General features: G+C 51.2%; 1 protein-coding gene across 15 annotated transcripts in view; it reads right to left on the bottom strand.

Annotated features, from left to right (window-relative positions):
* LOC143214373 (FERM, ARHGEF and pleckstrin domain-containing protein 2) overlaps positions 1-24,235 on the bottom strand; it is a 39,613-nt gene extending 15,378 nt beyond the window's left edge. For 3 of the 15 annotated variants that reach the window (XM_076435348.1, XM_076435349.1, XM_076435350.1), the window contains exons 1-11: positions 23,764-24,226; positions 22,074-22,349; positions 21,104-21,208; positions 20,805-21,027; positions 20,563-20,686; positions 20,388-20,475; positions 20,030-20,185; positions 19,556-19,716; positions 19,220-19,294; positions 15,352-15,494; positions 13,488-13,736 (exon numbers count right to left, since the gene is read on the bottom strand). In XM_076435348.1, the coding sequence (XP_076291463.1) occupies positions 13,488-13,736; positions 15,352-15,494; positions 19,220-19,294; positions 19,556-19,716; positions 20,030-20,185; positions 20,388-20,475; positions 20,563-20,686; positions 20,805-21,027; positions 21,104-21,208; positions 22,074-22,259 (1,510 nt within the window). In that variant the 5' untranslated portion in view covers positions 22,260-22,349; positions 23,764-24,226. Of the gene's footprint in view, positions 1-369; positions 13,737-15,351; positions 15,495-19,219; positions 19,295-19,555; positions 19,717-20,029; positions 20,186-20,387; positions 20,476-20,562; positions 20,687-20,804; positions 21,028-21,103; positions 21,209-22,073; positions 22,350-22,706; positions 23,111-23,140; positions 23,397-23,763 lie in introns of those variants that run through there. The other 12 variants (XM_076435353.1, XM_076435352.1, XM_076435340.1 and 9 more) reach the window with 11 other exon arrangements.
* Between the last annotated feature and the right edge of the window lie 152 nt (positions 24,236-24,387).

The raw sequence follows: 24,387 nt of genomic DNA, 5'->3' as shown, positions 1-24,387 counted from the left end.
CAGAGTTGGGACAATACCTCATAAAGAAATCGGTAACTACGCCCATTCTGGAGTAGATAGAAGTGTCTTACAGTTTCTCCGACTAGTGTCCTCGGCGGGCGTGGCTTAGTTGCTCTTGGATCCGACGGAGCCAAGGCAACGGCCGACAGGGCAACCTGTGCGCCGCTGCCCGGAGCAGCGTTCTCTGATCATTGCATAGAGACCGAGACGAGTTTGTTCAGCCGATTGCCGGAGAACATCCAGCGCGACGATCGCGAGACTGCGGACGCGTTAAGTCGCAGACACGCACGCGTTCGACGACGTCCAATGATATATATATGTATACCCGGCAGACAAGAAGGGAAAGAAAAATGACAATGGCGATGCCTATGGGGTGAAAGCAGTTCGTTGACGACGAGAAAGAAAATCGTCCGATGAGTTCTTGGATTCAATGGCGGAGAGAAAGAAAGAAACTGAGAGTATGGGTTCGTTCATGGCGATACTAGAATGATACGATGACACACAGACAGTCGGGGTAGAGAAAGAGAGAAAGGGAGAGAGAGAAAGAGAGAACTAAGAAATAAAGAACAGAGAGAGAGAGAGAGAGAGAGAGAAACGGTGCTCGAAGAGAGACGCGTGCGTGTGTGATACAATATATCGATGGCAAAGGACAGGACTGACGATGCACAGATGCAAGAGACGAGAACAAGTCATGATATTTTGCGAAAACCGATACGGGGACTCGAGTACGGAAATTGATCGAGGACACGACGATACTAATCCTTCGCCTGTAGGCATGGGGTGGTCTCATGCTCTCGGAGCCGACCCGGCTTTCATAGTCCGCGTCGTCGACGTCTGCGGACGTTGATCTTAATATCGATCGATTTCTCAGCGTTCAACGCAAACTGAATTTGGGAAACGAGATAAACATCCGCGCTCGTCGACTACGCATAAGCCCCTGCGAGCCAATTTCGACGTGCCAAGAACAATCTGCGAGTAAAACCACGACCCCGAACAACTAGAATCGCAGGGTGGATGTAATCTGTGTGATGAGGCCCCCATAAGACCCAATCATATCTAACACCACTGCTTCCATCTCTTTTCTTTATGGCTCTGGTGTCCGCCCACTGGCTCGCGGAGCTACGAAAAGGGTTCTTTGTTAGATAGAAACACCTCGGTGTGCTTCCTGTATGATCTTAGCAGGAATAATAATGGAAAGAAAGAGCAGAACGAGGGAAAGAAGAAAGAGACTCGTAGAGATTGACGGTTCGGGGCGGGGTAATGTCGAGGCGGTGCTAGTTCGGGGCGGGGCAATCTCCGGGCGTGGCTGACGGTGAGTGGGGCGAACTCGGGGCGGAACACAGCGGCTCCGAGAGCATCGTGTCCCCCCGTGAACCGTAGTCGACGAGAATTTGAAGAGCAGCAGCCGGCCGGTGAGGGATCGCGCACCGCAAACTCGGCCCTACGAAGAACGGAGTCGGTCGACGACCCAACGGGGATGCGCGTGCATGCATAGAGAACGAACCGAACACGGCAGAGCGAGACCCTCGCGGGCCCTTCGCGTCCTAAACGAAACGGAGACGAAGGGCCGGAGGGTCTCGCTATCCGTCCTCGGTTCGTCGACTCGACGAACGAATACTTTCGCGGCTACTCGTCGGTGAAAATGAGACTCGAACCTCGCCATCGTAATCGGCGCTCGGCAGTCGCCCAATAATTTCGATACGCTTTTTCCTTTTCCCTTCGTTTCTTCTAGAAATGTTATAGATGCTGAGAACGGATACACTTTTCCGTTGTTGGTTCTCGTTGCGCGACGAGCAATTCGTTTCGTAACTTTTTTGTTTCGCTGAGCCCTACGACGTACGTTAAACGGGTAACCTTGTTAATCGATTAGTTGCAACGATAATAGGGTAACAATGGAGGATAATGGAGCAGCGGTCAAGTGGCCGCTCGTCTCCAACGTTCACGCAAAACGATTGAACGACCACCGTCGTGTGTATGTATGTGTGTATTTGTGTGTGTCTGCGTGTGCTGTCCGTGCTTAACGATTAGGGACGACGACCACCACGATGATCTCGCAATAGTGCTCTCATTCAGAGTGTCGCGCTCTCCTTTTTGCTTCGCGTGCACGCGTTCTCCCCTGCCCTCTTTTCCGTTTCGCGCCTCTTCAATATCATCGACCGTATTTCGCGTCACGAGCGGGTATCAACGAACAAACCAAATCGAGTCTAACAACGCGGTATGTACAAGAAACGAAACGATCTAGATAAGTACATACGTATATGTATATGTATGTATGAAACGCAGAAGAACCGTTGCTTGGTATGGATAAAACAAGATCGATGCTACGACGAGCTCGAAGCGACAAGAAAACATACACGAACGATACGAGATATAGAAAAGAACGATTGAAATTGTTAAGGAGATCGGATCCCCGATGGTCGAGACGCGTCGCCGTGATATGAAAAATAGATTCGCCTGTATCGCATATGCCCGTGGTCGCTGTGGTCTATCGTATCGCTCTCGAGGAAAGTCCAGGTTAAGCGTAATGTCGGAGGGACGAGTCAGATTCGTGGAAATTGCGGTCGCCTTTCCTCCATCCGATCCACGATGTGATTATTGCTTTCGAACAGCCTCCGGGAACGAGCGCTTTTTGATTTTCTCTCTCTGAAACGGAGCGCGTCTTGCGCGGTGCAAGAACGTCACCGCGAAAACTCCGACGAAAACTCGAACCGAAAACTCCAACGTCCGAAGGATGTGTCGATCTAAAAATATTGTTCGCCGCGCGGACGCGAGATTGGTTACCGATACTTCCTTGGCCGCTGGTATTCGTGGGACGGTTTCGTCGGTAGACTGCACGTGCGACGCGTGACACAAACAAATTATTCGAATCGGCCTCCGCTTCCTCTCTCTGTGGCCGTCGCAATTTTTCCGAGCTCGTATTTTTAACCCGCGCCCTTACGCCTCACGAGCAACGTCAACCGTTTAACCCCGACCCTCGCGCTCCCGCTAATGGCTATCTATTTATTCCCCTTTGCCCTTTTATGCCCGTGCCTGTGCAATCTTTCCGCTCCGGTGCGCCTGTGACGAAAAGCGCTCGCCACTGAACGGGACGAGACGCCTGCGAAACAACGATCCTGTACACGCAACTTTGTTGCGTATCGGTCGCGAACAGCGGGCCAGCGAGTTTGCTCGACCAACCCCCCTTTTTGACCCGTTGCTAAAATAGTTCTCGTATCAAACGCGGACGTCGTTGATATGTTTCTACTTTCCTACCCCAGTCGAACGCAAAACGAACTTTCACGTAAAACCTACCTCGCCCCACTCGCATTTTCGTTGAAAAAGGACTTACTTCCTATGTTTCAGAACACTTAGTAAATTAAGAGAAACGAAAGTACTTTAGCGTTGGTAACGCCCCTTCCCAGCGCGTGGGTGTGGCCGCGACTCTCGAATGGCTGACGTTCCTCCCCACTCTATCACCGGCACCGCCCCTATGCCAATGCGCGAAGGCAAGGGCGGAGCGAGTAGAAGGCGGCCCGCCCACAGAGTCCCGGAAACCAACCGGTAGAAATCAAAAGCCGACAAACTCGCTGAGCCCTGATCATTGATCGCAGCGACCGTTTTCGACCCGTTCGATGTTTCCCCGTCAAAATCGACTCGCCGACAGACGAGACGAGACGAAACGAAGCGAAGCGAGTCAAGAGGCGGACGACGCGTGGGAGTACGCGAGAATCGTTTTCTTTTTCCCCATCGAAGTATCTACGTTGAGCAACTTGTCCATACGTTCCTAGAAACGAAAGACACGGACCTAAAAACTACGACCGAATTGTATACGACCGGCCGTCGAAGATACGATTCTCGAACGGAAACGAGGCAAGAACCCATGCCTCGACACCGGGCCTCCCGACGATGCTCTCTCTTACATCCGACCAATGATTGTCGTTCTCGTAAAACTCGAACAGCGTCGCGCGTTCAATTCTTCTTCATCTTCTTCCTTCTCCTCCTCCTTGTTAAACATCTCCACCCTCCCCAGAAATCCTTTTAATTAGGAGAACACAGCCGCGCGACCGTTTCTTTCTATCCGCGATGAATCCCGACACGATTCGTAATCGTTGAATTGCAGTAGCGTATTTGATACGCTACATGTGCCCCGGTCTTTGACCGTTGTCGCATCCATATTACAGACTAACTATCGTTAATAGGTGTAGCATCTCGTTCGATTCGTATCATCGGCTTTCTCGTTTATACGTTACACTAAATCCGCGGCACGCCGACCGTGCCACGATTTTCCTCCTACACGCGGTCAACGACGATATCAAAGTAAATCGAGTTTCTAAAACGCGTAACAAACCGTAGATAATTATATACTCTCAACGGGAGATACGTTAGACTAGATTGTTCACCGTTTCGCGAGTTTCCCCTTCGTCGGTCAACGTCGTATCGCGATCATCCCTGAATCTCATCCTCGGAGACGATCCATCGATCCAACGCGTCGCTGCCAGAAAGGGAAACACGGTCCACTGGGGTACGAGGAGTGAAGACTACGCTCAATTCCGAGGACCGGAAGTCTGTGTACGTGTATGTTGAGCCACGAAATGCCCCACACGAGAGAAACGTTTCCGCGTTTCCGCCGCGTGCAAATCGCGTTCCGGCCGACGCCGCTCGTTTCAGCGAGCGAGCAGCAGGCCGGAACGCGCGCCGACGCCGAAGGCGGAGTACGAGGAACCGGAAGCGAGTAACCAGGAGAGCCGTGTGTCACCAAATCGAGGGACTCGGACGTGTCGTTTCCCGTTGAAGCGGTCAACGCTGCTGGCGACGGGCCTCTCGCTCGTCATGCGCCTCCAGGTACTCGTCCTCCTCTTCCTCCCCCTCTTCGGCTTCCTCCTCGTCGTCGTCGACGTCGTGGCTGGCCACGTCGAAGCTCGAATCAGTACTAGACACGATCTGACCGTCCTTGACCTCCAGGTCGACCACCACGCGGTGTCGCCTCTTAAGGTTCTCGCGTCTGCGCCGGCGCACCGTGATTTGACCCCGGATGGGCGTGTGCACGGGGCTGTCCATGCTCGAGGAGGTATCGCCCTCGCTCTGCGGGCTCCTGCTCGACGGAAAAGGCATCGTTTTCGTACGGATCTGCGTCCGAATCGGCATCGGTGGGCTGGACGTGGTGGACTCGCCGCTCAGGCTCGTAGTGGAGTAGTATGGCGTCGATTTTGCCCTGATCGGCACAACCACGGGTCTCTCAGTAGACCTGGTCTCGTGATACCTGGCCGTCTCGGCCGGCTCTGAGAATCCTCTCTCAAACTTCGAAGCCGAGCCAGTCATGTGCTTCTCTTTCCGGGTTAGGCTCCCAGGCTGATCCCTCCGCTCGTCCTCGAACGACCACTCGTCGTCTCCACGCGGGCTTCTCGAGCCCAAGGCCAGGTTCGCGTATTTTTCGTGCATATCCTCCGAGCTATCGCCCCGTCCCACCTCCATGCGCACGTGGTCGCCGCTCGAGTACTTCATCGCGGGAACGTTGTCGTAGAGGCGGTCCTCGTCGTCCACCTCTTCCTCTTCCTCAAGGATAGGTAAAGGAGGTGGGTCACCGTCGTCGGACATCACCGCCCGGAAGTCCTCGTCCACCGCCTCATCGAACTCGTTCCTCAGAGTGATTCTGGGCGGCGAGATATCGGCGTAAGACGTTCTCGAACCGGTGCCCGGCGTTTGTTGCTCCTCGTCGAAGCGTCGCGACGCTAGTCGTCGTTGCTCGTCGAACTGGCTCTCGATGAACCGTCTGGCCTCATCCAGTTGCTCGTCCCTGGACGTTCTGTCTGAGGATCGTCGTTCGTCGCAAGGAGACACAACGTCCTCGTCGTACAACGGTCCAGGGGTCGCGTCTAGAGGCGGAGTCAAGGGTGGGGAATCAGGCGGTGGAGGTGGAGGTAAGGGAGGCGAGGGCGGAGTCGTCGGTGGGCTGTCCGCTGTTCTACACTTGGAGTTCGGCCGCATGCTGGTCACACTCTTGTCCGAGGTTGTGGTATCGCTCTGGCTCTTCTCTACAGCAATCGTGGAGGAGTAGTACTGTTGTGGGATGACGGTGGTACTGCCGGACCAATCGGAGATCGAGGCGCCCAGCTCCGCGAGAGAATTGTCGTCAGACTTGGTGCCGCCAGAGTATTGACAATACTGGCGGACGGTGTTGTTCGAGCTAGACCATTCGGACATCGACAGGCCCATGGAGGTGTCCTCGCTGTGAGAGGAGCCGGTAATGTACGAGTTCGATTTCGGCTTGACCACAACCTTCACGGTCCCGTCCACGGTAGTGCCGGAGGTGGAGCTCTGTCCGTCCTCGAGGAAGGTCGAGTGAAGGTCGTCGTGGAGAGTGCGATTCTCGTCGCTGGAATCGCTGTCGCGATCTACGCGGCCGGGGGTGTCAGTGCTGTCCGTCACGGTGACCTTGACAGCCTCCTCGGGTTTGATCTCCATGTAGAAGGTTTCCACATGACTGACCACCGGAGGCTCAAACACCGGCGAGCTTGGCGGAGATGGCCAGTCCTCGGAGCTCTGTGCCTGCAGCTTCGATCTACCTGCGGACTTCGGGGATTTAGCGTCGTCTTCCTGCGCACCGCCACCGGGTACATCTATCGGGATGTCGGGCAGCTCGGACGAGGTCCGACGATCGTCCGAAACGGACGGTAGAGCGGTACCCGACGGCGGGTCGGAGGAGAGGGATGGTTGATGGTCGCTGGACATCAGAGACTCGTCGTCCAGACTCGGGGACCTGGAGCTGGGCTTGAACGAGTCCTCCAGGTCGCTCTTGTCCTGCTCCGACGTGGTCGACCTTTCCGATATCCTGGAGAGCGTACGGGTCAGCGCGAAAGTACCACAGCTGGTCAAGATGTCCGGCCCGATCGGAAACACGAAGCTACCCGAGAATTCATCCAGATCCTCTTGGAAACTGTCCTCGTTCTGACCGTTGCTGTCCTCGGACTGCGACTGTATGACGTTGTTCTCGTCTTGCGGCGGCCAGCCTTCCTCGATGCTCGAGCTCCCGGAGCTCTCCAGAGGAAAAGACTTCCAGGTGGAGCTCATCTCCGGTCTCGGGCGGTCCGTCTGCAATCCGCTCTCCTCCTCCAAGGAACCGGCGCTGCGAGCCTCTCTCATCGCAGCAAGCTCCCTTCGATCTACGATCGGTTGGATCTGCCCTATCCCCAAAGGCCGGGCGATCGAGCAGGAGCTCGACTCCGGGTCCTCGCGGTCCGGCGTCCAGGTGTTGGTCTCCTCGCTCCTCGACCGCTCGCTGCTCAGCCTCAATTTCTTGTCGATCGACAGACGATCAATCGTCGGTTGTTGTTGCTTCGACGCGTAGCTCTCTTCCACCGGCTCGTCCTCAGGCAGCTCCTCCGCGGCAACCTCCTCATCTTCGCCCCTCCTCGCTTCAAGATACTCGGGCGTCAGCTCTACCTCGACCAGAGTCTTCTCATCCATCCGATCGACGCCGTAGTCCGGCGAGCTGGGTTCGCTGTCTATTCCCCTGGTGCGCATTTGCGTATCCAGGGCATCCAGAGTGTCCTCGCTCGTGTCACCCGAGTCCAACGGACGATTGTCGTCACCCTCCTGGTCCTCCAACTCTCGATAATCGTCGTCCTGCTCCTCGCTCCGACCGTTCTCGTCATCAGAGCACTCCTCGATTGAAATCTGAATCGGAGACTTGACCATATCCTGACCGTCCTCAAGGTCGAGCGGCCTGCCTGTGTACTCGTGCATATGGTCGTCGTCTCTTGCCGCGCTCACTGTCACCGTCACATCGGGCAAATCTTCCCTTTCCATCGTCAACGGCTTCACTGTCGCAATCGCCTCCGGTACAACCCTTTCCTGGACCACCTCCGGCACGGGTTCCTTCTCAACCATGACGCTCTCAACGACGACGCAAGCTATTCCAGTCGAGGTCTCCTCCAAGGTCTTCACTTCTCTGACGTCCTGCTTCTCGGGCACAGCGTCCTGCTCAGCGCCAGACTCCACGGAGCTCTGATCAATAAATTTGGTCCCGACGTCCACCTTCACCGTTTCCAGCTTGATCGCTTGCCGCCCTTCCTCATAGTCCTCCTCCTGCGCCGTGTCTCTTTCGTAAGGAATCAGGTCAACGGTTGCAGTAATCTCGTTGCACTCGGTAAGAGGTGACTCCAGATACTGCGCGGATGTCTCCGTGACGGATAACGAGTCCGTGAAGATCTCGGGGACGGTGGTGTGGTCGGTGCTGTCGGATCTATGGTTCGGCGACGTCTCTATCTGGATCGAAGAGGCTTGTCTCGAGCTTAGTGCAGAGCCTACAACGAGAACCGCCTCTGTTGCACGAGCTTTGCCCTCCTGAGCCTCCTGCTGATCCTCTCGGTCCTCCTCCACGGTGTCGTCCTTACTCGAGAAAGCATTCACCGGCGGCAGACGGTGCACTGCAATCACAGCAGCGTCCAAGGACTTCGCCCGCCTCTGAGAAGTGGGCGATTGGGTCGCCCCTTGTCTCTGCAACGCGCCGATTCCGCTTCCCTCCGAAAGACCCAATCGAGCGCGAGCAAAAAGGACTGGCGTTTGACCTGGTCGACGCAACACGGCCTGCGCTTGCATCAACTCCTGAGGAACCGCACTCTTCTTCCCATCTTTCACCTCTTTACTTGGCTCTGGTGGTTTGCCAGCATCGACCTCTTGCTGTTGCTGTTGTTGTTGCTGATCCTCAGCTACGACAGTCTCGGATAGTTCTTGCTTCGCTTCAGTTTCCCGTGCGATCACTCGTACAGTTTCCGAAGGAGACGCCATCGGCCGATCCTCGCTGTCCGACTTGGTGCGAGGAGGCTTTGGTAGATCCTTGGAGGACGGCGACTTAATTTCCGCGGATTTTACACCAGACTTCACAGCGACCGTCCTCTTCGGGGATATCTTCTCCGTCGAGTCCTTTTTCTCTGTGCTTCCCAGAGATTTCGAGATGCCGAGTGACTTTGGCCGCACCTTCTCCACCTTTGATCCAGCAATTACCTTGATCAGATCCTCGTCCACCGAAGCGGACTTGGCTCGGCCGCTGGTCCTCGGCACCTCGTCCTTCTCCTCCTTGGAGGCGGAGTGCGCCTTCTCCGTCAGCCTGGTGACCGATTTCGACCTGGCTTTCTGCACAATGCTCACCTCGGGCACCGTTGGGTGGTCCGTCGAATCGATGATGATAATTTCTTGCGGCATCTCGCCCAGTTTCAGCTTCGACTTGTCGATCTTGGAGCTGCTGGCGGTCGGTGCGCGCGATTCCTTCGACGCGGACTTCTTCAACGGCGGCTTGTCGCCTTCCAACGACTTTGACTGTTTCTTGAAGTCCTTTTTCGGCTCGGACTTGACCCGACGGGCCCGCTTCGGCGACACGTCCGTCACGAAGTGCTTATTCTCGACCTCGGGCGACAGCAGAGTGTCAATGGGCGCCTTCTCCTCGGCCAGCGAGAGAGACTTCGAGCGTAACGGCTCGCCGTGGGGCCTCGATGCGAACGGAACGAACTCTGGGACCTTCAGGCTGTCTAGCTCCAGTGCCGGCTTTACGGGCACCTCGTCTAACGGCAAATCGGCCACCGGATCCACAAAGTCGTCGAATCCGGTGTCGATGATCTTCGGTCGCGCGGCCCTCGTCCTCTTCGACTCGATCTTCTCCAGAATACGCTTAGTCTTCTCCGGTATGCTGAGCTTCTCGAGGCTTTTCGGCTTCTCGGGGACCTTCGGCTTCTCAGCAATTATCGGCTTCTCGGAGATGATCGGCGGCGTGGTGGGAACCGGAGGGGGGATGGGTTTCTCCTGAACTTTGTTTGGCACGTCCTCTGGATGTTTCGTCGAATCCTCGACGACAGGCGATGGGACTGCTTCGAAGCCGGGTGGCACCTCGTTGTCGATCACCGGCGGTAGCGGTAGCGGTATTTCCGGCAACGGTATCTTCTCGATGCTGTCCTGCTTCTCGAGGCTGAGATCTGGCGTTTTCAAGGTGTCTTTCTCGACCTCGGATTTAGCTTTGCGCTCCAGCTTCAGCTTCATCTCCATGCCGACCACGTCCGCCAGGTTCAGCGGCTTCGATCTTGAGTCCAATGACCTGCCGGTCGCTAAGGTTTTGCTGGCGTCCGGCGACCGTTTCTTCTGGATCACGGACACGATCGTCTTGTCCGGATCAGTGGGCGACACCTTGGGCGAGCGTTTCTTGATTGCAGAGACGATGGTCACGTTCGGCTCGATCGGCGACAGCTTCGATGGCGAGGGACGCTTGTCGAGGCTGGACGACTTAAAGACACGGTCCTCGATTACGATCTCGGCCCGCCCCCTGTCGAAGGACGCGGACCTCGGCGACTGTCTGTCCGGCGACGGAGCCTTCGAGCCCGCCTTTGATGGACTCCTCGAGGTCGGCGAGAGGCTGCAGACTATGCTCTTCGCGTCGGTCGGCGACAGCTTCGACGTCGGGCTCAGGATGCTCTTCGGCTTGTCGGACGGGCTGATGAGTATCGACTTGGGCCTGGTGGGCGTGGTAACTTTCGGCTTGTCCGGGGATGTCTTGTTCGCCGATTTCTCTACGGGAGATAGCTTCGACAGGTCGAAGCAGGTGATGTCGGCGATCATCTTGAGTGGCAACTTAGGCAGATCCTTGGTCGCGGTCGGTTTCTTCGAGGTCTTGCCACTATCGGACTCAGACTTCTCGTCGGAGGCGGTACCGTTCATCACGTGCCGCTTGTGTAGCGTGTACGGTATCTCCTGATTGGTCTTCTGTATCGCCGCGCTGTCCGAGAACGGGTCCTCGTCGCCGGAGTCGGCAGGTGTCAGATCGATCGACTTTTGATGCATCAGGATGTGCCGCTTGCTGTTCGACCCCAATCTCTGCCTCGCGGGGTTCGGGTCGCTCTTGGTGCGCTCGACGGGAGTATGGCCCGGAATCGTGTCGTCGAATCCGAGGACCACGCCTCCGACGATCTTCGGCTCGTACTCCGAGAACACGGCCTTCGGCTTCAAGTTCTCCATCTCCATGGGCACGCCGATCACAGTCTCCGTTCTCGACTCCAACGATAACCTAGCTTGTCGCTCCCTCTCCCGTTTCTCCTCGTCCTTCCTCGCCTTCTCCAAGCTTCGCCAATCATCCCGCTCCCGCGGCTTCTCCTCCGACCTACCCCTCTCAAACCTGGTCCCGCCCCCTTTGCTTTTCCGTGGCTCTTTGTGCTCGATCTTGTCGACGCTGCCCCGCCTCCACTCGTACGCCTCGTGCTCGATGCACTCGAGACTACGACCGGACCGCGCGCTCTCCGCGTGTCTTCCCCTCTCCCACTGCTCGATCCTATCGGCGTGTCTGCGCTCGCGCGACTCCAGCCTCTCGAGGCTCTTTCGGTCCCCGCCCCTCGCCTCGGACCGCCTCTCGTGTCCGGTTCCGCCAACTCCGAACGACTCGAGCCGTTCCATCGTCACCGGAACGAAGTCGAAGCTTGATCGCTCTTGCGAGTCGAGCCTCTCGACGCTCCGGCCACGTTGCTCCCTGCCGTACGATCGGTCTGCGGGGCTGCTCCTATGCACCGGCTCGAATCGCTCCCACGTATGCCTCTGATTATAATCCACTGTGCTGCTCCTGGTGATCTGCGACCTCTGCTTCTCCCTCGAGTCCAACCGTTCCGTGCTCCTCTCGCGACGATCCGCATGCCGATGACTGCTATGATTCCTCTCTTTTGGGCTCCTGTTCAAGTACTCCGAGCTGCCACGCAGACCTTGCGCGTCCAACCTCTCGAAGCTCTTGCGGCGCATCTCGTAAGGATCGTGGCGCGAGCTCCTCTCCTTCGAGTCCAGCCGCTCGTAGCTTCTCTCCCTCACGTCCAGCCTCTCGATGCTTCTGCGTAGCTCCCTCAGATCGATCCGATCTATGCTGCGCCTACCATGGTGTTCCAATTTCCTGCTCTCCCGAGAGTCCAATCTCTCGATCGACCTTCTTTCCCTCACATCCCCCGACCCAATCTTCTCTCCCTTTTTCCCGTAATCCCTAGAGTACTCCCTCTCGACTCGCTTTCGTTCCTCCCGATCCCTACGATCCTTCTCCTGCAACCTGGACAAGGTTGCATCTAGTCTAGCCTCGACCGAGGACTCCCTGAACTTTCGATCGCGACTCCTCAGCTCCCTACCTAGGCTACCCGTTTCTACGTGCATGCGCGACGACGGGTGATCCTCGAGACTCGCGATGCTGCGCGCTCGCACCGTTCTCGCGCGTCGATCTGATGCGACCGCTCTGCCGCTCGTCTCGACCGGGCTCACGTCGTCGTCATCTATACGCGATTTCGGCCGCATTATACCCTCGTCCCTCAATATCTCAGAGTCAACGTGAGTGATCCGATGGTACTTGGGCCTGAGACTCTTTAGCTCGTTAAGCACGGACATCTTTTGTTTTTGTATCTGCGACACGATCGGGTCTTTGCGCGCGGAATCCTGATGCGGCAACGACAGCAACTTGCTAATCAGTGTTTGTTGCTCCTGTTGTTGAGATTGTGTTTGCTGTTGTTGGGGTTGCGACTGTTGTTGTTGCAGTTGTACAACCGTTTGCTGTTGATCTACGGAATTCGCGTGACGCATCTCGAACTTTCGCTCGATCTGCGTGCTGGACCGTTGGATCCTCGACTCGACCGTGACGAAGTCGGTGTCGAGTTTCGCGGCGACTGCCGGCGTGTACCGATCGATGGACTTGGTTCGAGTTTGGTTCTTCAGGTCGGCGAGCACAGATTTGAAGTGTTGTTTGTCCGAGGATCTGACCGAACGGTGCTTGACGAAGGAATCGGTCTCGGCGTCCATCTGGAACATCTCGCGCTCGATTCCCTCGTCGCTCCGATCGGAGATCGGCTCGGCGTCGACGGCTTCGATCTCGATCTCGTCGTCGTCGTCGCCGCGACGCAAACGACCTCGACCACGACCACGAGCACGACCGCCGCCGCCGACGTTAGCGCCGGTCACGGTCACAGCCATTGGTTGCTCGTGACCGTTCTCCTGCTCGTTCTCGTCGTCCTCCTCCTCGTCCTCGTCGTCCCGAGGACTCGAGTAGGACTCCGGATACTCAAACTCGTGCTCGCGTTCCAGAAGCTCGTAAGAATCGTGTGACAGATCGTCGTGTGACAGATCTCCCGCGGGGCCGGACTCCTCGTGGCCGGATTCGGTGGACAGCGACGAGGTACCCGGATAGGAACTGCTGTAGACGCGGTCCGGTACCGAGTCGTGGTCCAGCGAAGGCAGTTTCGAGCTGGCGGCGCTGTACGATCGATTACTCTCGTCGTACCTGGTCACCGGATTGTCCAGCTCGCCCTGCGACGGCAACCGGAACGGTTCTAGCAACGGGACCGAGTCGCCCGCGGACGGTTTCTCGTCCTCCCTCGTGCGCGCTCTACCTGAATCCTCGAAACTGGACGCGTATAGTTCGCGGCAGCTCGCCGATCGCTGCCAGGGATGTCGGGGCTGGGGTCGCGGCGGTGGGAATTCAGGGGGACTGCTGTTAGAGGGGCTGATACGACCTGCTGATGAAATCCGCTGATGGCTGGTAACAAGCATCGTTTGCTGACGCGGCGCTGGGGCCTGGCTGGGCGTGGCCGGCGAATGGACGTCGATGGACGTAAGCGTCCGAAACGATGTAGCTGTGTCGTCGCGACGGTGAATCGTCCCTCCCATCGAGACACTCGTCACAGTCGTCGGAGAATCCAGTGTCATCGAGCCGCATGACAGAGACAGAGCTGGGGTTTCCAGGGCTGTAAAACCAATCCCAACTATATCACCATATCACCCTTCTTTTCCAATTATTCGTCGCTACTGTCTTTCACCTTCTTTCCCTTTTATTTCCTCCTTCTCCTCTCCCTCTCTATCTCTCTTTCTCTCCGTTTCTGATACATTGACGAATGATTTAAACCAGGCATGCTGATAGAGCGGTCAAGACATAGAAACAACATAGACTTTTATTTCTTCGCGGGCCACCTTATCAGCATGTCTGACTTGAACTATCACGTTCGAATGATGTTCATTGCGAGTCGTAAACCGGGGAAGTCTTTGTCGAACCAAGAGGAACAGAGTCGGGGGAGAGAGACAGTTTTGACCCAGCCCTTCAAAGATTTCGTATTTATAAAGTTCATCATTTGTTAATTGTAAAGCGCGAGATCTGTCTGGCTCGAAGGTCTCGTATATCCTCAAATATTCATCGTCTTTAGCCTTCGAGGCTAAGGAAGAATGTTGGAGCATCTGCATCGTTAGCACAAAAAGAAGTAGCGTTCTGTGTGTGAACATGTACGAAGAAAACTCACGAGCCGAGACATCGTCGGCCGCAACGAAATCTTTAAAAAGCAGCCGCCTTCGGAGGGTCAATCGATCGTTTCGAACAAGCGTTTTCTAAGTTCGTGATACGCTCTAAGCTACTCACTACGCTTACGATATATAGATTACTGCTGCTTCGTGTACGATACGTAGGGAAAAAACGAGAAAGTATAACGCTAAAGAGAAAGAGAGACAGAAAGAGAAACAGAGAAAGAGACAAGAGATAGCGAGGAGAGTGAGAGCGGGATCGGCAGAAGATTGGAAGGCACGGGATGAAAGAGAGAAAGAGAAAGAGTAGGGAATTGGGTGGTAGTAACCAACTGAGAGAAACCGACGACTAGAGTACACTGTGGGCAAAATCTGTAAGCAACTTGAAAAAAAATAAAGAGAATAAAAATCCATAGGGTCTCGATCGTCGAAGACAAAACTTTACGTACTCTAGCCATGCATCTTTTCAAAACTGCTTTTACAACAACACCGTGAATCTCGAAACGAAAGGATACTGTTCTTTAAGCTTTAAACGCACAGCCGTTGTCAAAGAAATTCGTACGAAAAAAACAGCTACGCAAATACGGTTAACAATTCACAAACTATGCAAATCGAGAAGTCTGTGGAGCAAGTGTGGGCGGAGTCCGACTAGTGAGGCACTGCCACGCCTACTGGAGGAGCAATGCACGCATAGAAAGCACAAAATAAATATCGTTCTCTATCGTCTCCTGTTTCCGAGGGACCATTTGCCCCGGTGGGCGGTCCGGAGCAAAGTGGGCGTGGCCAGCGCCCAGTTCCGTTGCAGAACCGCCCTCGCCCGACAGTGTACTCTTCTCGACAAGAGAAAGACAAAGAGATAGAGGGTGAGAGTGTGTGTGTGTGAGAGATAGAGAGAGAGAGAGAGAGAGAGAGAGAGAGAGAGAGAGAGAGAGAGAGAGAGAAAGAGGCGGAGAAAACAGCGAGGGTGTGAACCAAAATATAAAAGAAGAAAGCGTTTCTTCCGTAGTTTTCTCTTTTGTTTTCCGTCTTTTTCTTAGATTTGTTCTTATTGTCTCTCGTGGAGGTTGGTGTCGGTCATGGTGTACATACCAGGATCGCCGAGGGGCAGGAGGGGGTGGGCAGAGATGCTGGAGCTGCCCATAAGGGAGCTGCTTGGAGTGGCCCCACGATAGCCTCCCCCCTCCAAGCCCTGCAATGCCCTACCACCGCTAGTCTGCCGGAACGAATTGGACCTGCGAGCAAGAGAGAGTCAAGTTCAACATCAGACTTAGGCTACTAAATGCCAAGCCTGTCCAGAACACTAACTTATACGTGATTCTCTGTTTCTTTTCTTTTCCTTTTCTTTTTTCCCCTTTTCTTTTCATTCCCCTTCTTCTTATATGTCATTTTTGTTTCGTGTCTGTTGTTCTTATCCCCTCGTCTACGCCGATCTACCCACCATACCCCGCGCGCGCGCGCTCGCTCAAGATGGTAGCGTTGGATCGATCATCGTGGCAACGCCGTTATATCGTTTCAACCAGTGTTGGGCAAAATTTTATTCGAATAACGAATAAAAGTAACGAATCACAAGTTTTATTCGTCACTATCGAATGAATATTCCATCAAAAAATAATTTATTCGGATAAAAATTTATTCAACGAAGAATTGATTTCGTATTGGCCTTATTATAGTAGATTTTAGTAGATCATTAAATCTGAGTAAAATCAAAAGTAATAAACAATTATCCGAATAATTTTGCAGTCGATATTCGAATAAAATGTTTGAATAAAATGATGAATCATTCAATTAAACAGACAGAACTTGTTACGAATAATGAATAATTATTCTCCGAATAACATATTTCACTGAAGAGAATTTATTCGAATAATTATTTTAGATAAATATTTATTCGGAACAATTCGAATAATGCCCATCTCTGGTTTCAACCAGTGCTTGAAACGGTTCCGGAAATAACTCTTTCAAACTGTTAGATAAAGGTCCTGATCGAATCAGCTCCAAAGTACCTTTATCCCGAACAACTGTGCCGAAGAACCGAGATTTCCAACTGTACCGTCTCCGCCTCGCTTCAGAAACGATTCCTTTTACTTTTGTGGTATTTAAATTGATGCCTCGTCAATGAAGTCGGACATCGAAGACGGTACGAAAACGATTAAACACAAAGTCTGTGAATTGCTGTAATAACGTATTGTTTTAAATTATGGCATAATAATTTTTGGTGGTGCCTCAGAGGAGACAGTCGAATGCAAAGAGTTAAACATAGAAAAAAAGCACAGGAAAATATATGACTTAAAATATATAATCAAGTGCAGTATAGAACAAAGTAAAAATTGAGAACAGGAAATCGGAAACTTCTGTTTGTTAACTTCCTGTCCAGAATGTATTAGCGTGTACGAGTATGAAAAATATGTAGCAATTAGCGATATCGATTATGGTAATGAATCGTTTCCGAGCCGAAAATTGTAATGAGAGTTGAGAATTGCGGTTGTCCGTGACAGTTATTCGGGGCGAAGGTTCTTCGGAACCGTTTGAAGAACAGAAATCGATATTATAACAGTTTTCAAGCCCTGGTTTCAAGGGTTCGCTCTCTTTTGACCCCTTGCACTGCGATCTCTTTCAAAGCAGCCTCTCGCCGCTAACGATTCGACTAACGAAAAAGAAAACTCGCGCACGACCTCGGCGATAGACCGTGAACGTTCGTGCAAATTCACCTCGAATTCCAACTATGTTAACTCCTGTGCACTGTTTAGAAAATTTATGCTTTACACTTTGCAAAATTTAATTAAAAAGGCTCAATTTTAAGCTTGCGCACAGTACACACGAACTGTTGATATTAAATTAATTCCTGAAAGCAGAAAAGGTTGCAATCTCCTTTTCAAATTGACCTAAACGGTGCATCATAACTAAACTTTGCGCTCTGTTAATTTTTGAAGAATTTCCAATAGGTTTTAAACGCACGAACGTCCAACGAGTCATTGAATTTCAATTTTGAATTTAGCTTCCAAAATTGGGTTTCGAAATTTGGAATCGAGGCAAGGGGTCGAAAGTCTCACTATCGCTCGACGTGTTCGCGACATGTCCTCTGTGTCTTCGATCTCCGCGAAGTGTCGCGGTGGAGAATAAGCGAAAAAAGAAGGAAAAAAGTGTCGATGCTTCTCCGCGGGATCGATCACGCCCTCAAAACGATAAATATGCAGATCGTATGCGGCTCGGATGATCAAACGTCGACCAGTCGCGGCCCGGAAACTGTCTTTTGCACGGAGGATACATTTTCTTTGACACGAGACATCGTTAGCTCGCCGTTTTGTATCTCGGTTTGAACGCGATCTGCATCTAGAACAAATTTTTCTATAAAAGTATTTGTACACTCAATTTTATTGCGATTATTTTGTTCGATCGAAATGTTTGGAGTTAAAATAGTTCCGAGTGCAAAAGGTTAGATATGATCATATACGCTTATCAATTGTTCACACTAGCCTCACCTCTAATTATTATCCAATTACTTACGCTGTTCGAAGGTAGTTAATTGCTAATATTAATCTTATTCTACTCGTTATGTCAATAAAAAAATTAGCTACCGGAACTCTATGCTATGATCATTGAACAATGCATTGAAAACTGAGAATGAAACTCGAATGAAACTAAGTATTTTGAATAGTTGCCAGCGAATAAAGCGTCGACAGTATTTTAATTTTATTTTCGCCACGATAAAAGAGTTTCCGGTTCAAGAAAGAGAAATTACGTCCTTGTTCCAGTTTTCATAGAGTAGTCTACGAAATCGAAGAGTTCCATAGAGATTCGCGTTTGCGAGATGCTAGCAATCGACGTTTCTAAAAGAGCGTTTCTTTGAGCACCGAGGCGCCAACAAAATCGCCATCGATGCGGTGTCTCGCATGAACAGGAGAGCGTACAAATACTTTCTCGCGATCGGAAACTGTGACTCAAGCGAGTGGATCGCGCGAATCCGTCAACTGTATTTTATGTACAAGGACGAGATTATCGTGAGGAAAGAGTAATCGATCTAGTCGCTATCGTGGAGAACAGTCTACCGCTATATTTGTATACATATATATGTATATATATGTATTATATCATATATATGTATACATGGATAATCTATGTATAATATATTTATATATCTTCCGATGGTGATAGAGAAAACGAACAGAAAAGAAACAAAATACAGCTGCCGGGAACAGTGAAACATGGTGGTTCGCACAGTATGCGTGTGATTGGCGTGTGTATGTATATGCGTGTGTCGTTAGAATTAGAGGTAGGCGCATGATACGCGTGTTGATGCGTGTACGTGTGGTAGAGTCTGGTCTGGTGTGTGTTATAACAATGACGAGAATTAGTGACCACGCTATCGAGAAAGAGGGTAACACATTGATCATTCGGGTTATCGTGCCTGATGGTGAGCCTGACTCCCCGCCACCCCTGTCCGAGCAGGCAACACTGACAAACGGTCAAGTATAAGAAGACTAGTACGTACAGAGAGACAAAGAGAGAAAGAGTGAAAGATGAAGAGAGGGAGCGAGAGATAGAGAAAGAGTGTGTGAGAAAGAGAGAGAGAGACAGAGTGAGAGAAAATGGAAAAAAAAGAAGAAATAAGAAAGAAGACACGCTTGAGACACTACGGAAATATGTTGGAGCAACGACGAACGAAATAAAAAAATGAATGTCCCGGCTAAAGCAAGACCGTGCCACCTCCCGTCTTAACCACGCAAAGAGATCTCGGTGCTGCGCTCGTTTACCAGAGAAAAGTCTACGTGTACACGTGTCCGAACGAGATATATAGATATATGAACACCAGCGTTAAAAAGGGGGGGAGGGGACAGTACATTAACGGTACGCATGCACTAACGCTCTACGCATTTACTAGTATAGTATGCCGAAGAGGCTCTCGTTCTGATCCTCGAGTCAACGCTGCATAATCCCATCGTGCGCCGCTGCTACTCACCTCTGAAACGTTTGCCTCTTCACGTAATTGTCGCGCACGAACTCGACGATCTGCTTCTGGGTTTTGCCGCTATACCTGGTGGCCAAAATTCAATTCGTCGGATTAATCCGTGCGATTCTATCGCTTAACGCTAGAAACACCGAGAGCAGTCCGAGCGACTGGAATTTTGTCTGAATAGAATGGAAAGCTCAGTATCTCCTCCGTAACGTCGCATTACTGTAATTTCTACGTTTGCGACGTTAGGAGGAAACGGTAGTTCTAGCGTTTAGGTATATAAGCTACGATAAATCGTTCCACCGATTCCCGGTTACTTCCGGTTTAGCAAAGCTGACATACCTAAACGAGGAACCACGGCTGAGCACCCGCGTCTTTTGTCGCACGACTCGCTTCACCACGGAACAACGGAAGAACCCGTGGTTCTCCACGCATTTTTTCCAGAAGTTCTTGCACTCGTTGCGACCCTCAAAGAAGAACTCGACCGTGTCCTTGTAGTAACCCTGCAAAGTCGAGGGTGATCGATCGGGTTTCAATTCACATCTGCACTGCATATACACGGTGCATTCGAAAAGTGCTCGGCCTCAATTTTCTCGGAAGTATCAGAGCCGTGATCGCTTCACCGAGTGGACCCGCCCAGCGTGAGCATACGATATTAATTGTATAAAATTTCGTCGAGTCAGGAAGGTAGGCAACTATTTAGTGAGCTTCTCATGCTCTCATTTTAGTAAGTTCAAACCTAATATGACTAGACAAGGTTCCAAAGCCCGGGAACTTTTCGAACGCGTGTTTCGAGGGACCACACGGTGCACTCACATATCCCTCGGGGTGGAGTTTGATTAGAAACCGCTTCCTCTTGAAACTGATCTTCCGAATCTTCGCCCAGCTGAACGTGTTAATTTTCGAGAAGTGCTGGTAGACCAAGATCCCCATGTGCGCCACCGCCAAATTCAAGGACACACCCTCGTGGTCCTAGAATGAAAAGAGTATGGTCTCAAACTGCTCCCGAGAAAATTCATTCTTACTGTAATAACTTTAATAGATTGAATATAATACATCACTTGCAAGCAAGAGAGAGAGTGTACACATTTTTCTGCAAGTTGCTCTCACAAGAAAATGTCGCAAGTTGCTTCTGCTAGTGTATTCGCGCCTTTAGAAGCCAGCGATTACTCACCTTCGCCGGGTGCATTTTCATTCCGTACAGCTCGCAACGACGTGCCGTCTCCAAGAGATTCAGGTCAGCTTCCGCTGGCGATTGGCCTCTATTCGAACAATACAAGGTTTCAATGAACTCGATCCATGAGACCGACTACCAACTGTCGAACGGAACTAATCGGTGTGCATCTTACGCGTGTTTCTTGTGGTTCTCCATGATGCGGCGCTCCAGTTCCTGATCCTGGTGAGGTACGAATTTGTATGTCGACAGGTAAGTGTGATCCGGGTAATCCTCTATTACGTAATCTCCGCATTCCGCTGAAATGATCGATCGATTAGGCGTTGCTCTTTTTAAAGAATTAGTACTAGGCTTTGATTCTAGAATTTTTCAAAAATTTCAAGGTGGCGTGATCCCTGAATGTCGCGGCCAACTCACCCTGAACAATATAGCTAGCCATCAAGGCTGCCGTGTTGTCGTTGCACTGCAGCAAACCTTGGGCCAAGTCTCGCTTGATTTGAAGGCAAAATAAATATCTCGTGAACTCCTCCTCGAGCTGTGCCGGGTCCGGTGTATAAAATTTGACGCAAAATTTCAAAAGAGGATCTATTAACGACAATCCGACTTGTCTGCAAACGGGCTTCTCCAGATCCAACCAGTACTGCAATTTAAACAAGTCAGTTATCAGGATTCAAATCGGATATAACGGTTCGTGTGCGTGCTCGTCGAAGGCTTACTTTAGTTCCATTAGGTTCCTGATACTCCAATCCGAAATAGTCAGCCTCCAGAAGATGTAACTGTTTGCAGACTTGATCGAACAATACCCTGCCTAGCGCTTTCGCCTGAAATGAAAAAGACGCATTCGTGAAAGCACAGAGAGTAAGTAATCCTACGAATTATTTATCGACTTCATCCACATAAAAGCATCTTTTTCCGCGTACGCTCGTTTATGTATTAAAGTACCGTATAAGGCCGGGGAGAATATGTTTCAGATGCTGTAAGTAAAGTCTTATGAATAATCAATACGTCAATATGTGCACTTCGTGCAATATGGTAGAACCAATTATGTGCTCCAATAGTTCATTTAAAAGTGTTATGCTCATGCACGCTACACACCGAACGGGCTTCGCCGTGTAAGTCGGACGCGTCGTGCAGTAATTATTTAAACAATGCGTAAAATAATGCACCTATAAAATCTATGATATCTAATCTTTTTTCATTCTTTTAATTATTTCTCGTTGCTCCAAGTGATTATATATAATATAATAATCGCAATCACGATCTCAGAGATACTATTCAGGAGATTCTGTGGACAATGACCCTTGACCTCTATTCGCTAAATGACCCTGATATGCTATTTGGAACGATTCCATGTCTGCCTGACAAATTTGTCGGAGCAAGCGCAGACATTTCATCAACTTTTCAACAAAAGAAGAGCTGTTATATGGGACACCGATGGCTCAGAAAAATCTTGATTATTCGTACATTGATTTAAAGTAAGACACAACGCGTTGTATTCATCTGTGTCCATTAGACATGCCATTGTGAAGGTACATACTCAATGACTCGCCATTATAGCATTAAGCCGACGTATTAAGGCACTTGTTCAACATTAACAACCATTTAAGGACATTTTAAACGGTCCCAGAGGTACAAAGCGTTGATAATTCTCTGCTCGACTGAAAAGTGACGGGCATGGGGTGTTACCTGAACTTGAAACATCGTAATCGTGTCGTCCAACATTTGTACACGAACAGCAAGCATTTTTCCAGCCTTTCTAGGTGTTGTGGGAGGAGTTCTACTACCCCCATCCACACCCGCCGGAGTCGAATGACTATGAGGCATCTTGGAACCTCCGCTGCCCTTCATGCTTATACTTTCTATATCATTCATTTTTAGACATCTAACTTCGACCGTAGAATGGCTGCTCAGCTTTATATTCCTAGTGAAAATTTAGTGTAGAATTTCCTATTACGTAGTCATCTGCAACAGAACATAGAGTACATGCAATTAACAAAAATTGTATTAAATAGAAATGTGTTTCTAGATTCGAATAATTTCATTTAATATATACGCGGTCATTTAATTACGTGATAATATCTACTATACAGAATCGCGAAACTACATCGAACTACGTCGAGTTTACTGCAGTAAAATCATCACCCCATTAATTCTAATTTACAATTCGCGATCGACCAATTCGCCGGTTAACAGGTGAAGTTTTTCAAACGTCCGTCGGACACCACGTCGGAGACGACCGCCACGAGGAGCAGTCTAAAAAATTAACCCATTAACGCCCCGGTGTCCCACTTCGACACGTTCATTTTAATATCTAATTACTCTTGAACCTGGTGGCCTCGCGCAGCATCCGCGCTGCTCAAAAATTCGCTTAACGTTCCAAGCGAACTGTAACTGCGCCTCGAAAACTGGAACGAACTTTCCAACGGACCGAACTCCGAGGACGAAAAACCAGATGAAAAAATAAAAAAGACCGAAAGTGTCATCAACGGGTTGACACGCATCTACGCAGTTGTACACTGCGCGACACATCGCACGTACGGCTGCACATCGTCCGTTGCGGCAGAGGAGAAACCACCAAGGATAATAAGCGGAGGCGATATGAGTCCGACGGATACGGCAACTAAGTCAATGGCAAGGATTACGTAAACGACAATTAATCGAACGAATTTATCGCGAGCGGCGCGCCGACGGGAACGAGAAAGAGAGAGATAGAGAGAGGAAAAAAGAGAGCATTATCGCACGCATTTGTTTACATCGTTCGGTAATGTTGGACCGTGTAACATGCGGTATACACGTTACTATCGTATACCGATTCGCACGGTCCACCGGGCGTAGTGCCGCAAAGCGAGGAAGATACCCGACGTCTACGATGGCACGTCAACCGACGATTACACCGATTACGCTGCTGCCGATCGAATAGCGTTAATGGGGTGTGCATCAAGAGATTGGCCGCGGTTGGAACGGCTCTCCGAGTGTTGATTTGTCGATCAATGAACGATCTCGAGATCCCGAGAGTGCACACACGATAGCGGTGTACCGTTAACCGTCCGCCTCGTTAGCTCTGCCTCGCCGAGCTTTCCAACACGGACCAAGAAGAAAATAAACGGAACGGTACGTCGCGATGTCGTTTCGGGGAAATAATGACACCGTAGAGAGACGTGCGGGGAACCATTGCGTGTACCGAGGAACGAACCGGAGAGAAGAGGGGAGAGAGAGATAGAGAGCGAGAGAGAGAGGGAGAGAGAGAAGGATGGAGGCAGAACAAGGCGGGGCAGTGAATGTTCTTCGAAAAAGAAGGAATCGCGATACGAACGGCATTACGACACGACAGGAAGGAGTCGACGCACATACGTGGTATACATTCTCGGATACGTACGTCTGCCGGCTAATAGGTAACAGTGGCAGCACGCCCCAAACATACAGCAACGCAGAGTTCATTGATCACCGAACAACACTGACTCGTTCACCGGCACCACCTTCCCGGTCGTCGTTACGATCGTGAACGCGTTGCCCGTGCTTTTAACGAGCCGTTACCACCATTATTTCCGGCATATACTCCGCGTACGATCCCCGAATATCCCCGAGCTACGGTCGAGGAAGTCTCCGAATTGAACCACATCACACACCTACGGAGCGCACTGCTCCGCCTTGGCATGAATTATACGGGACGTCAGTGGTTCTCAGCGCGCTAGAAACGGTCCGATTATTCATTGATGGACCGCGGTGGCACGGCGACGTCCGACCGTGCCAGCTCGTAACCACGAAAAAGGACAGAGACTGACCCGACGAATAACCCGAACCACTCGAGCCCGATACCCGACTAAACTAAACTCTGCTCTGCTGCGTTGAGAATTACGGCGCGCGCGGCGCGCTACAAGGGCGGAGTCACGCGAAAAGACACAGCTAACGACATCTACCGGATTCATCGAGAAACCTTTTCGAAGACTGACATTCTAGAATTAATTTGTTTCAAACAGGAAAACAGATCCGTAGGTTTCGC

Source organism: Lasioglossum baleicum, chromosome 12, assembly GCF_051020765.1.
Source record: "Lasioglossum baleicum chromosome 12, iyLasBale1, whole genome shotgun sequence".
Lineage (NCBI taxonomy): Eukaryota > Metazoa > Arthropoda > Insecta > Hymenoptera > Halictidae > Lasioglossum > Lasioglossum baleicum.
Note: the sequence above shows the minus strand (reverse complement) of the source record. Positions and strands in the feature narration are given on the sequence as shown.